Source organism: Chanodichthys erythropterus, chromosome 11, assembly GCF_024489055.1.
Source record: "Chanodichthys erythropterus isolate Z2021 chromosome 11, ASM2448905v1, whole genome shotgun sequence".
NCBI classification, from domain to species: domain Eukaryota; kingdom Metazoa; phylum Chordata; class Actinopteri; order Cypriniformes; family Xenocyprididae; genus Chanodichthys; species Chanodichthys erythropterus.
The window spans coordinates 28,184,454-28,199,264 of NC_090231.1; the positions used below are offsets into that span (position 1 = coordinate 28,184,454).

Below are 14,811 nucleotides of genomic sequence, written 5' to 3' on the forward strand. Positions count from 1 at the left end.
CATCTGATAGATACACATCCGATTCCGAATTCTCACCTCGTTCAATTAAGACATAACCGAATGTGTTTATGAGAATACTTGCTGAGAGGGGTATTTTGACTGACATAATGCATGTATGTATGTGACCATCCAAGTGCATTGAGGACGCAAAAGAGAAATTAATTTAGAGTTTAAGAGCTATCTGGAACACGTCTCTCTCTCTCTCTCGCTCTCTGTGTGCGCAAGCCTTGTATGCGCGTCTGTGCGTATCGATAACAGCGCTGCGTGCAATACCGAATTAAATCCTCTTTTGCCTCTTATAGCACTTGAATGGTTTTGGCTATTTAATGTGTGAAATAGCAAGACAAAACAAGTTCAAATTATAACCTGTTCACTCTATTGCAGTGAAACTTGCAATTGATCCGCGAATCACATGCGTCCCGAACCGTGGGGCTTGATTTGAACGGATCACAGATCAACAACGATCCATTTAACCACTAATTTCTACGCAGGACTTAAAACGCATTTTACGTTAAGCTTAGTCTTACGACCGGGTGTACGTCCAGCTGGTGCAACTGGCCCCAGCATTTTCACCAGCGAGATCCTAACTTAAACACCTCTGATTGGCCAGTGAATTCAAGAAATCAACAGACATGTTTGGGATGGACTACACTGCTCAACGCTCCAAAAACATGTTGTAAATAGACGCTCTCCAGAGCACCTATGATAAATTATACTAAAATGTTGCCAGAACATTCTTGAAAATTTCACCTCTTGTTCCACAGAAGAGAGAAAGTCACATCAATTTGGAGTAACAAGTGGGTAAGTAAATGATGACAGAATTTTCATTTTTGCAGTAGCCCTTGACTGCAGAACATGAGGGATATGTAAAGTGAGAGGAGTTGGCTCCAGATCCAGGGGGTAGAGATGGGTAGGTTTATATCCAGGGGGCGGAGACGGATAGGTTTAGGGATATGTACAGTGGGAGGAGTTGAATCTGGATCCAACCTCGCCCCCTGGATCTCATGTCCTGCAGTGAGGAACATCTCCATTTTTAAGGGAACTATCCCTCTAATGAAGGATAAGCCCCTGTGAGCGCAGTGGGATGTGTAGCAGCAAATGAGGAGGCACCTGTGGAGTTTCCTCTCTCTGTGTGAGAGTGGCAGAGCTCCTGCTGGAGATGCTCTATGTGCTGACTCTGTTGTAAACATCTCTTCTCCAGTGTCTCCTTCTCCTGAGCCAGAATTTGAGTCTGCTCCCTCAGCTCCTTTACAAGCGTTTGCTGCACCTCTAGTGTACTGCGCAACACTTCACTGGCCTCTGCACCACACAGCCACACACAGCACACAGGGCAGGGCAAAACACGGCAAATCCACACACAGAATAGAAACCACAGAAGAGAAATGAAAATACATTATATAAGAATATATGACAGACAAAAAGCAAAGTATAAAAACAAAACAGAAAACAACACAGCAATACAATGCAACACAGCACAATGTAACACCAACAACAACAGCACAAAATGCAAAGACAGGAGAGAGGGAAGATTGACAGTACAGATAAAGAAATGAAAATGTGACAGAAGAAATAAGGAATGAGAAAATATGATTATGTGAAGATGAGACTGATTTTCTTTCTAAGATGGACTATATTAATTCCCCTTGATGCTTAAACAGTACAACATTTATGACCATCTGTTTAGTCCTAATACACATTCATGAGTCTGGCGCTGTATAGTCTGTTGAGATTACGCAGTACATTCATTCCATTAGTCTAGCTGAGCTTTATGTCAGCCAAATCACATTAGCACTGATTAAAATACACACACTGAGTGATCCTATATCTTCATGAAAATAAGCAGCATTAACAATAGAGACAGACAAGCTTAATATTATTAAATAACTTAATACAACTATAATGAGATCTAGCTCATTATTTATTTCATCAGTCTTTTGTGCTCTAGTCTTTTCTTAGAATTTTTCTGACAAGTCAAATCCAATGAGATGAGTCTGTTTCTAAGACTCACAGCCAGTAATACATTTAATCATTTATTAAACATTGATTTGAAGCAATAAGCCAATTTGGGCCATGCGTTACAGTAACTTTACCATAATTAAGGAGATTTTAAAAATCTGCAAAATTATTAATTAGAACATCAAAAGAGCTGGAAATGTCAGATGTCAAAGAGAAGAGTTCAAGCACCCTTACCTGGACTGATGTCTCTCTCTTTCCCTCTCACTGGACTTGCCTTCATCCGCGAGGTCTTCCTTTTTGAAGTATTGAGTGATCTGTGAGATTGAGCGCTCCAGTCATCATTAAGCTCTGACAAGAACAATAAAAAAAAAAAAAAAAACAGGAGGTGAGTAAATGAGTGATAAATTAATTGGATGAATAAATTAGTAATTGTACAAGAGAATTTGAGAGCAATTAAGTAATCACAAGTGTGTGAGTAAATGAGTAGTTCACAAAAAAGTGAATGTGGCTTGAGTAAATAAACAAATTCTATATTATGCACTATCATTCAATCAATATGCTTTTGAAAGAAATCTCTTGCTCACTAAGGATGCATTTATTTAAGTAAAGACCGTACAATTTAAAATAACTCTTTTCTATTTTTAGATTTTTAAAATGTAATTTATTCCTCTGATAGCAAAGTTGAATTTTCAGCATCATTACTCCAGTCTTCAGTGTCATACGATCCTTCGGAAATCATTCTAATATATTGATTTGCTGCTCAAGAAAAATGTCTTATTATTATAAATATTACTGTCAGTCTATACCGTAATTTATATTTTAACTTTTGAACGGTAACATACATTTTTTATTTTTAGGTCAAGGAATTCTTTAGCCCATTTCACACATTAGGGCTTTTTACACTAGTTAACCCAGGGTCATTTTAAACCCCGGGTGAATTGTTCTTGCTTCACGTTTCACATTGCTCATAATTTACCTGGGGTTAACAATTAAATTGCTGGTATTAATAAGCTGCCTATTCACACTGTACACTCCTAAACCCTGAGTTTATGTTCTTATTTGCATATTTGAGTTGTTAGTGTTATTGATTGGATGAACACAGCACACAACCTGCTAATATAAAGTCTCTAGCATTGCACGTCCTCATATTATACATTGCTGAATATACCCTCAAGTTTATACTGCCTTTTAATTTTTTTAGGGACTATAAAAGGTAAGAACGAAACTTCACTCTAATTTTTGCGTTTTCTGTTACGCAAAAACATGGTTCATAAACACGCTTCTAAATTATAAGTGTGAAATTTTCATCCTTTTAGAAGCGGGGTTTAGAATGACGATAACATGGGGTTAAGCGCAGTGTGAAAACCCTACTGAGGTGAAAAAAAGTACACTTCCATAATGTACTTAAAGTGTTCTATTTTCGTGCACTAATTAAAAAAATCTTCTCTAGTACTTCTTAAGATAATCTTACGAAGAATGCTTGTTTAAACAGCACATTTGTGCATTTACTGCAAAGGTCAATGTGGTAATTTTTTACAGTAATTTATCAGGTTTAATGTGTAAAAGGGGTTTATGAATCTCTCTTTAATAAGCTTAAAGCAATCTTAGTCAACTCCTTAGCCTATTTCCTAAAGACAGTGTTCTTCTTTTATTTGGCAATGTCTATAAACCTTCCAGTACTCCAATTTACTTTAACATCTCCTTGTACCATTAATCTTTCACATCAATTTGTCTTCCAAAAAACAAACAGCTGGCAACCAACCTGGCTTTTCCTTCATGCTTACTCTCATAGCCTTCATTTGTCTGATTACTTCTGAATCTCACACCCACAGTCTCACACCTTCCTTTTATCCATCCATAGACTGCTTCAGTGAAATTCTCCAAGGCTTCTCACCTGATTTAACCACTTCCTCAGACTACAGAGTACTTCCTTCTGTTGACATTTCTTACAATAACCACTTAAACCTGATGTAGTGTACTTCTATTTCTGGACTCTCTTGCTGCTCCACTATAAGTCCTTGGATATCAGAGAACTGACATAATGGAAGAACAATGTGTAGATACATTGTACTATCATTCCACAATTAACACATGCAGCCAGGTCCATCCCACTCAAATCATTCTACATCCTTCCGCTATCCAATGCTCACCCTCTTACATTCTCACTCACTGCTGAGGACTTCATAACCTACATTCAATGACCTATGAATGTTGACAACTTTCTCAATCACAAGGTCATTTTCTGTTGAAGGAATTCAATAAAACATGAAAAACATACCCTCATGTAGCGCTAAACCTTTATTACTTTCTTTCATGAAGAAATTTTGAAAAATGCACAGGTCATTTTATGCATGCAGTTAAAAGCAATGGAGTCTAGACCTTTCAAAGATGAATCTTCAAAAAGATACAAAAGCACCCTAAAGTATCAGAAAAGTGGTTCATCTGGGTTTGAGTACAATTTCCCAAGTCTTATAAAGTCATATGATATAACTCTGAGAGAAGTACAGAACAAAATTTAAGTTGTTATTACCTAAAACTGTGACATTCAGCTCTCATTGACACATTCATTAGAGAATTTGTGATAGTCTGTAAATTAATCTAAATTAATAGTTTTACTGAGTCAGAACTTTTCAATGATTTGCTCTATCTGGTTCACAAAACTGAACAGATTTTTTTCAAAAATGAAACAGTTCCAGTTCACTCTGATCCAATTAAAATTGCATTGGGAAAAAAAGACATTACGCATTCATTTTCAGTTCCATGAAGTAAAGTCACAAGAGTTTGGAACAACATGAGGGGATACAAGTAAATGATGACCTTTTTTATTATTATTATTTTTTCGTGAACCAGGGACTCTATCCTGTACAATATTAAAATCCACAATTTAGATCTCACTGAAGGTGGGAATTATAAGACAGACTGCAGTATATGCTATATTACATCATGTCAAACATCCTAACCAAAGACATTTTGCTGGACTCTCACAAGGCTTAAAATTGGATATTGGGCTGAAAACCCCTTATTGTGACTCCTAGTGGAGCAGTATCATCCTTGCTCTCCTTCTAATCTAATTTAGTTCTCCTTGATCTGTCTGTGCCTTTGGTCTCTAAAATTACAAACACGGACAAGATTTTGTCTGCATTTTTTGACATCTCAGCCCTAGATTAGACCTCAAGGTCATCCTAATCTCATCCTCCAGCAAAGTTCTTCCTTCACTGGAAGTCTCTGTTGCTGTTAAAGGTGATACAGCTGTTGTCTCCTGGTGCATAAAAAGCTTGGCAGTTGTCCATTGATCACTTTGCAGCAACTGTCCAGACCTGCTGTTTCATGTTCTATTTCAGAGGGTAAATCCATCCTATCTGCAATCCTCAAGGCTAGACTAATGCTGGTTTGCTTGCAACTGCCACTTGACCTCTCGAGTGAAAGTAAATGCTACCAATTTTATTAAATCCATAGAATAAAAATATGGAATTTGCTAGTAGTTTTATATAAGCCACAATATATTTAAAAAATCCCATTATAATAACACACACATATTGTATACCATGTATTGTGAATATAACAAAACAGTAACATTAAAGGGTTAGTTCATCTAAAAATTAACTTTCTGTCATTAATTAATTAGTCTGTCCAAGGATGGATTCGCCATTAAAGAAGATTCTTCCCTCGCTGTCTTGCGAGAGAAGATATCGCCTGTGATGTGGAAGAAGCGCTATGGCCAGATCCAGATAGACCAGAGTTGATGCTTTGGTGTTTTTTCCTTTTCTTTTTTTTTTCATTTAAAATCATGATTTTATTTTGTCTCCACAAATGTTTTTGTTTGTGTACTATATTGTATTTAGAATATGTTCTAATTTTCAGTGCAAAATGTAACCTTTGGAAAGGCATGGATGTATTGAATGCTTTTACAATGTGGTGAGAAATAAATATTTTCATCAATGTGCGGTATTGGTCTTGTGTTGTTGTTTTTGTTGTATTGGTGTTTTGTTTGTTTGTTTGTTTTTGTCAATATATTCATGTGCATTACTCTAACAATACCTCTGAAAAAAATCAAACCCACACTATATCATTAGAAAAGTATAAAAGTGTTTAAGACTGAGCACAGCAGTGTGTAAATGAATCAAGCAGAATCAGAATGCATGAACCATGTGTGTTCCATATGGTGTCAAAGTTGGGTTTTGTTAAATCAATCTAAAGTTTTGAATGAAGTGTTTCATTTTGCAAAAGAACTGAGGTGTTCTGCTACTTGTGTGTGTGGATCTGTGAATTGTGTGTAGTGTTTTGACAAAATGAGCCTTGTTTTTAAAGGTGCCCTAGAACTTTTTTTTTAAAAAGCTGTAATGTAATGATAAAATGAAAATAGCGACGGCTCTTGTCTTCGTGAATACAGTAAGAAACAATGGTAACTTTAACCACATTTAACAGTACATTAGCAACATGCTAACGAAACATTTAGAAAGACAATTTACAAATATCACTAAAAATATCATGATATCATGGATCATGTCAGTTATTATTGCTCCATCTGCCATTTTTCGCTGTTGTCCTTGTTTACCTAGTCTGATGATTCAGCTGTGCACAGATCCAGACGTTAATACTGGCTGCCCTTGTCTAATGCCTTTCATAATGTTGGGAACATGGGCTGGCATATGCAAATATTGGGGGCGTACACCCCGACTGTTACGTAACAGTCGGTGTTATGTTGAGATTCGCCTGTTCTTCGGAGGTCTTTTAAACAAATGAGATTTATATAAGAAGGAGGAAACAATGGAGTTTGAAACTCACTGTATGTCATTTCCATGTACTGAACTCTTGTTATTTAACTATGCTGAGGATAATTCAATTTTTGAATCTAGGGCACCTTTAAAATTGTGCTTAAGCAATCGTAAAAAACTGTAAGTGTGCAACTAGTGGACATTAACGAAAGCCACATGACATTAGGAGCCGTCAGATTCAAAATAATAAATATATATATTTTATTTTTATTTTTTTAAATTGGCTGGGCCGCTCTTTTCTAGTCTAAGTGCTACAGGCACCAAGAAAGTTGTTCCACATGGTTAAAAATACTTGAGTAAATCATATTTTTACCGTTCAAGCATGAACAGATCAAAGAACAATGCCAACATGGCAAAAAATTGTGCATACTACACACCTTAAGAATGTTTATCAGTTGCATTGTATGTTTTTTTGGGGGGGCCAAAAACAACAGTTCCAATTACCTTATTACAAAAAAAAATTGACTGCTAAATGACCAATTTTGACATTGTGTATTTGGCAGGTAATACACAGTTAATGTGTTTTACAGCTAATAATCCTGTTGTAGCACAGCATACAGCATACTTATATTTAAATCTACTCCTAAACAACTAATAGCAACTTCCTTTAGCAATAACAACTTATTTAGGAGTGGGATAAAAAAAAAAAAAACTCTTTACTATCGCCACTGAGGACAACAGAAAGAATCAAAATGACTGCAGTGGAGGAAGAGGAGAAGCAGGGAATATATCAAGACAAATGTCGAAGTAAATCCAGTCTCTGTCCTCATAGTCATTATAGTTATAGCCTCATCCCTCTCATTTCTCATTGCTGACAACAATAAGCCCATGAGAGAAGCTGAATGAGAAGACATTTGTTAAACTGGCAGAGGCATTACTACCTTTTTTATTCTTATTATTACCTCTCACAAATGTATCACATAGTAACTACCTAATTTGTCTTCAGTCTGCTAAAAGCTGTGCTTCAATAAATTTGACATTAATTAGATGTTTACAATGTCCTTAATTTGCTCTCTGTCAAAATGAATCAGAAATTATGCTTTTCTTTCAAAGCTTTGAGGATTCATAAAAAGAGGACACATTTCAAATGGACTGACAAAAAGATTTTGAATGAGCACAGGTGACATTGCACATGTTTTGCTGTGGAGTTCAGCTGCTGTTATATGGCAGAGAGGGGAAGTACCTGGAGATGCCATGCTCCCACGAGAGCCCGATCTCGGTTGTCGTAGCAATGATGGCTGCTATGGAGACAGAGGGAAGTTCTTACTGATTAAAGGGTTCTTACTGCAGAATATCAAAGACCAAAGAATGAAACAGACTGAAAGCAGACTGAATTACTAAGTATATACAATAGTGAAAAGTGCAGTGTGCTTGCTCTTTAGAGGCAGTTAATCTCTACTAATGAGCAATTTTAAGAGTTGAGATTAGAGAGCTTCTGGTAAAGGTCTCCAAGCACCTACAGGAATGGTAGCATTCTGACCTGACAACATGGAGTTATAAGACAGTGAGTGGCTGGTCAGTGTGTGTGTCTGCATATTAACCGAGCACAGGTTCACATGGCCTAATTGGGATGCGTGTATGTGTGTGTGTGTGTGTGTGTGTGTGTGTGTGTGTGTGTGTGTGTGTGTGTGTGTGTGTGTGTGTGTGTGAACGGATGAATTGGCTGTCAGATCAGGGAGCCACTTACTGAATCAGAATAGTTGTGATAGTCTCTTGTGTCAGAAATGGCTGAGATTATTGGCTGAGAGAGAGTTTATTAATAATCTCAGCCATTTCTGGTCTTTTTAGCCATTTCTACATTCATGTTTACCTTCCCACCCACTCTAAACACCTTCCCACTTCCTCTTTCATCCTGTCTGATTCTCATTCACACTCCTTCACTGATAACAACCTCTGTCTTGTTGTTTCTAAAGGTGCCTTTAACCTCTCCCTTTATGCCAGTGTGATTTTTCCCTTTTGTCTTTAGATAATTTGTTGAGCCCTGGGGCAGAATGACCTTTAGTCCAGAGTAAGAGCGCTCTAGGTTTCAACATAATTGACATTTCTACAACAGCTTTAGAAAATTTGCTTTTAAACCTTAATTAACTTAATCAAAATAATGACTTCAGCTTTTCATTATGGTTGATCTGATGAGAGGTTCTCTTACCGTTTCAGCTGCTTCTTCCTGCACCACAATTTCCTCTAAAATACAAAATTTGATTAATTATAGCAATCAAGCTGCAAAATTACCATGGCTCTCAAAGTCAATGAAGTCACTGAAGTGTAATAAGAGTTAGATGTGAGATGTTAATTTTATTTATATTCAATATATTTCTATAATATTTAGTATATATATATATATATATATATATATATATATATATATATATATATATATATATATATATATATATAGAGAGAGAGAGAGAGAGAGAGAGAGAGAGAGAGAGAGAGAGAGAGAGAGAACATTTAAAATAAATCAAGCCTTGCTATAAGAGACTAATATAATATATATATATATATATATATATATATATATATATATATATATATATATATATATACACACTTTTTTTTAAGAAAACAATCTTTGTTATTCCAAACCTTCAGTCTGTAGGGGAGACACAATATCGAATGCAGAGTCTTCTGTCTCTTCGTCAACGTCTGAATTGGTCTCGTCCTGAAAGAGAGATTAATTCAGACAGTCAACTTATATTATATCTCAACAATATTATATCTTCAACAAAATGCTGCAATAAGCAGTGGTTAAACATCACAAGCTAATATATATATATATATATATATATATATATAGAATCAGATTTTAATTCATATCTCTTTATGATCTCAGACTAGGTTTTGATTTAGAACAGGTTTTGAAAAAATCAGCAGCTCCACCTCATGGTGAATATTAGTAAATGAATCAAATGCATAACAAGCCAAAGCACTTCCACATACAGACTCAATCAAAAAAACAAAAGCCGCTTTTCCACCGTCGGGCCGAATGGTTCTTATTGTGCAACCATTCCATTCCGTGCCGATCTGGGCCAGCTGGTACGGTTACGGTTTCATTTTCCACTGTGGGGCTGATAACGGCCGCTCTTTGGAATGTAATAAAAAAGTGACAGTCGTTGCCGTATGGAGGATGATCAGATATTTCTTTTAATTTTATTATTAATTTGTGTTTACTTCACTCAAATAGAGCGCTTAGACAGCTACAGAGAAACTGGTGGCAAGGCAACAGACAAGTGATGAATCCTGAGTGGTGACGTTAGACAACCATGCCAAGAATTCCGGGCTGAGAATGGTTTGTAATCATGCCTTGCTGTACCAGGCTCAAGTGGAAACACAACCGGAACTGTTCCTTACCATTCTAAGAACAGTTCGGCCGATGGTGGAAAAGCTTCTAAACAGACACAGACTGTACCTTCCTGTGTTTTAATGGCACGGCGTAAACAACATTTATGTCATCAGCTCTGCTCTGTCTCTCAAGGGACTGATACACATGATCTTCATCTCCCTCTAGTCCCTCCAACTCATCACTATCATCACCTTCATCATCATCAGTATGTCTTGGGGAAGGCACAGGGGGGTTTTCTGTCACTGAATATGGCCATCTGTCCCTAAAGTGAGAGAGCAAATAAATTTTCATGCATCTAGCTTAAAGGGTTAGTTCACCCAAAAATTAAAATTTTGTCATTAATTACTCGCCTTTGTGTCGTTCCAAACCTGTAATACCTTTGTTCGTCTTCGGAACACAAATTACAATATTTTTGATGAAATCCTAGAGGTATATGACTCATCCATAGACAGCAATTTAACCACCATTTTTTAAGATCCAAAAAGCTACTAAAGACATTGTTAAAACAGTCGACGTGACTGCAGTGGTTCAAACTTAATGTCATGAAGTGACAAGAATACTTTTTGTGTGCAAAAACAAAACAAAAACAACTACTTTATTTAACTATATCTTCTCTTCTGTGTCATTCTCATACATTCTTTATGTTCAGGGCTTCCAGGTTCTATGTCAGAATGCAGGCTTAGTATTGGCAGAGGCTGTTCACATGAGCAGCACTTGATGACAAGCTTTTGCTGCTTAAACCAGTATCTGTAACACATCCTATCACACAGTGCAATCAGACCAAAGACTAAATTTGTAAGTAAACTGCTTTTCCCCCTGCTGAACCAATAATGTCTATACACTTGCAATCAATGCAGCCTGCTGTGTTACCCTGATTAGAAGTCATTCTGTTGTATTATTAATGACTTATTTAAAGGATTAGTTCTCCCAGAAATGAAACATCCTCATGTCGCCAACAATGTGTGAAATTCTTTCTTCCATGGAACACAAAAGGACAAATTACAGAAAACTATACTAGTCGCTTTCAAAGTTCAAAAATGATGATAAAGCACCACAGAACTGTCATAAAAGTGGTCAATCTGACTTGTGCACTATATCCCAAGTTTTTTGAAGTCATAGCTTTGTGTGAAAGGCACACATGAATGTGCCAAGAGAGAATAACAAGTGAATGACAACTTAAATATTGGTCTTTTCTTCACAAAAAGCTATCATATGGCTTCAGAAGAACATAGAACACAAATCATTTTTTGTAACAATATGTTGGTTGCTTTTTTATGTTATATTTATTTTTTATGCTGGCTCATGGGCGGGACAACCTGTCACTCACATGAGATCACAGCAATAGCACCACAACCATCCATCCAACCAACCATCCAATCAATTACTGACAGACAAAATCAAGTTTTGTCATACATAATTTCTTGTTTGGGAAGCCGTTTCACTCAAATATATGTAATGTCACAATAGGGAAAAAAAGACTATGCATTTTTTTTCTGTAATACTGTTCATAACTGTTTTAAACAAGTTACATAAAAATGTATATTGGCCTAATTTGATACCGAAAAAAAGTAAGACTGGATGTCCCTTGACTAACTGCTTGTGGGTCATACTAGACCTTAAGGCACTGTCTTAACATAATGGCTAGGTTTATGAAACTCACCCCAGGATGATATTAAAAAAAAGATCCCATGGAAGAAAGTAAGTCATTTAGAATGACTTGAGGGTCAGTGAATGTGCAAAATTTTCCTTTTTAGATTAACTACTTCTCTAAGTAAAAGAGGGAAAACTGGGTTCATGAGGAAACTGCAGGGGTTTTGTGAACTTTAAATAAAAGCAATCAAAATAATTCAAGGGATAATCATTAATCATTAAAGGGATAGTTCACCCAAAAATGAAAATTTAATGTTTATCTGTTTACCCCCAGGGCATCCAAGATGTAGGTGACTTTGTTTCTTCAGTAGAAAACAAATGATGATTTTTAACTCCAACCATTGCGGTCTGTCAGTCGTATAATGTGTGTCAATGGGAACTTCTACTATAAGAGTAAATAAAACTTGCTTAGACAAATCCAAATTAAACCCTGTGGCTCATGACGACACATTGATGTCCTAAGACACGAAACCGAATAGTATTTATATAATTTTTTACCTCTAATACACCACTATGTCCATCTGCGTTCAGCACTCGGTTAGTGAGGCCTGATCGTGCTCTGACAACGGCAGTGATGTCTCGCACTCATTGAAGTATATGCGCGAGACATCACTTCCATTGACTTCCATTAACTTTCAAATCTCCTGCTGACAATTTTTTTTTTAGCAATGCCTGATTTAGGTCAATGAAACTAATGTACTAATATTACCTTGTATACAGTGCTGTGGCAGCATAGGGCTCAAAGCCAGTTTGGCTGTCTGCACGTGAACAATCACTCTCAGAGTAAGATCTTTGGCGTGGAGGAGGAATGGCAACAGTACGGCCCGTCAAGGAGGAAGACAATATGGCAGCTGCCAAGGCAGACCTGTGACAGTTATCAGAGAGATTACAAAGTTTACATAAAAAAAAGAGTAAAGATATTGGAAAATATATACCTGAAACATGTATGTTCTATAAAAACATTATGGCTAATGATGATTGAATTAAAGGACCCTCAAAAACATATGCATTAAATGATGGTGGGGAACCAAAGTGATATGAATGGATTGGGATATGTTATGTGGGTATACCTGGGTCTCTCTGGAGAGGGGTTGGGGCTTCGTGGGGGAGGAGTGCGAGGAACCGCAGGTCTGGGGGCAATGGTGGCAGCAGGGATCAAACCATGAGCTATATTCCGCTACACAACCACAACAGCAAACGAGATTACACATTTTACTACACAACTACATCACAGGACACGCATGTTCAAGTAACAAACTACCACTGATAATAAAACAATTAAATAAGTTCTGAATTAATGCAACTATTTATAGTTTGCTTAGTAAGACGGCCTTTTAGCAGCTAAATTGGTTAGCCACAAAATGTAACAGTTTTATTTAAGCAATAGAAGACTTACAAATTCTCTCTTCTCTTTTCTCCTGAAGCTGAAGTTGAATTTAGATGACATAGTCCTCAACAAACTTCTTCGTTTCGGTGAGAGATGTGACATTAAGATTTATGAAAACCGCGGTCAGGACTGAGCTTTTCAGCACTATCGCACCAATAGCTATGTTAAGTAGGTAAGTTATGTTTTATAGCTCATAACTGCCAGTTTTATAGGTTACTTATTATATACAATGATTATTTTTCATCGAAATCATACTAGCTTCAACTCAACTTCACGTAACTAGACGCTTTCCCTGAAAACCTTGAAATATAACAAGTCCTCCTATTGGTTCGCGCGTGCTCGCTTAACAAATCAGCGTTGCTTTTCATTCCTCTTAGCAACGGCGTTGAGCCAAGTTTGAGTGCGGCAGTTCTCCAGCAGAGGGAAGTCTCGACCACTCAACTGTGAAGTCTGCGCGTGGGTGTTTGGGAAAAAATAATAAAGGATTTATATTAGTTGTCATTTCATTATCGACTTTTCTGATGTCTATGGGCAATTTTATATAGCTTTAAGTAAAGATTGAAATGTGTAATGTATAACATTTTGTTTTGGCGTTCAACCAGGATTTGTGTCCTCAGAATTTATAATTAAACTTTAAGCCTATTTGAAAATATGAAGAACTATTTAAAGACTTAATAATCTTTCACCTTGTTGCCCAACATATCTGAAAATTTCTAATATTGAACTCCACACATATGTGAAAAGTATAGGGTTCTATATGAGGGAGCAATGGAGTTAAAGGCCACAGTTTAAAGTATTTTCACAAAAAAACGAAAAATCCTTACTTGTCACACAATTTCTGAAACCTGACACTCAAACACCAGAACCACACACCAAATCTGCAAAACCATACACTAATTCTTGGCCTTTGCAAAACACAACACACAATTCTCTATACACACAAAAATCTAACAGGAATTATCTTGATATCCTTTTTCAAACACAACCATTGTTCCTGTCCAAATACACATGGTTGATGTATTTCTTTTCTTCCACTGTGCAATGCTATATTCACAACCACAAACGCTTACAGTAAAAAAAAAAAAAAAGCATAGTTTGGTTTCAATCTTGCTTTCATTTTTCAAAATCTCTGCCAATTACTTTAAATCTTGAACAGAAATGTACATAGGAGCTAATGAAAGAAGAGCTTTAGGTTTTGAATAACTGTGTGTATATGAAATATCCAAAAATAGAATATTACGACAAATGTGTTTGCTGCGTAAGACAAATGTTTGCTTTTGAGATGTGTTTGTGATGTTTTGAATTGCAAGAGATGTCAGGCATTTTGCGTGTGCAATTCATGGATTTGTGTGAAGTTTGGGGGGGGAAAGAGGCAAAGTTTTGAAAATGTGTGTAAGCAGTTGAAAAAAACTGTAAATGCAACAAAACCACTACATCACTTTCCTAAACACCTATCGTTTTGCAGGAGATTTTGTGAAATATGATAACCTAAAATTGTAGCTCTCTAGATGAACACCATTCATCAACCAACAGCAGAATGTTATGTTATAGCTAACATGCTATAATGCTAACATGCTATATATATTCCTCAATTCTTCCATGTTTTTTTTTACTTTATCACTCCATATTATACTACTACAACAACTATTATTATTATTTCTATTATTATTTATCTTGCATAAATCCACAGAACATGCACTGAA

At 36.3% G+C, this 14,811-nt stretch overlaps 1 protein-coding gene across 5 annotated transcripts in view; it reads right to left on the reverse strand.

The window, feature by feature from the left end:
- cep89 (centrosomal protein 89) overlaps positions 1-13,384 on the reverse strand; it is a 97,870-nt gene extending 84,486 nt beyond the window's left edge. For 3 of the 5 annotated variants that reach the window (XM_067402258.1, XM_067402259.1, XM_067402257.1), the window contains exons 1-9: positions 13,118-13,384; positions 12,792-12,898; positions 12,431-12,586; positions 10,138-10,333; positions 9,315-9,390; positions 8,878-8,912; positions 7,915-7,972; positions 2,191-2,304; positions 1,111-1,299 (exon numbers count right to left, since the gene is read on the reverse strand). In XM_067402258.1, coding sequence (XP_067258359.1) covers positions 1,111-1,299; positions 2,191-2,304; positions 7,915-7,972; positions 8,878-8,912; positions 9,315-9,390; positions 10,138-10,333; positions 12,431-12,586; positions 12,792-12,898; positions 13,118-13,210 — 1,024 coding nt within the window. In that variant the 5' untranslated portion in view covers positions 13,211-13,384. The remainder of the gene's footprint in view (positions 1-1,110; positions 1,300-2,190; positions 2,305-7,914; positions 7,973-8,877; positions 8,913-9,314; positions 9,391-10,137; positions 10,334-12,430; positions 12,587-12,791; positions 12,899-13,117) is intronic. The other 2 variants (XM_067402256.1, XM_067402260.1) reach the window with 2 other exon arrangements.
- Between the last annotated feature and the right edge of the window lie 1,427 nt (positions 13,385-14,811).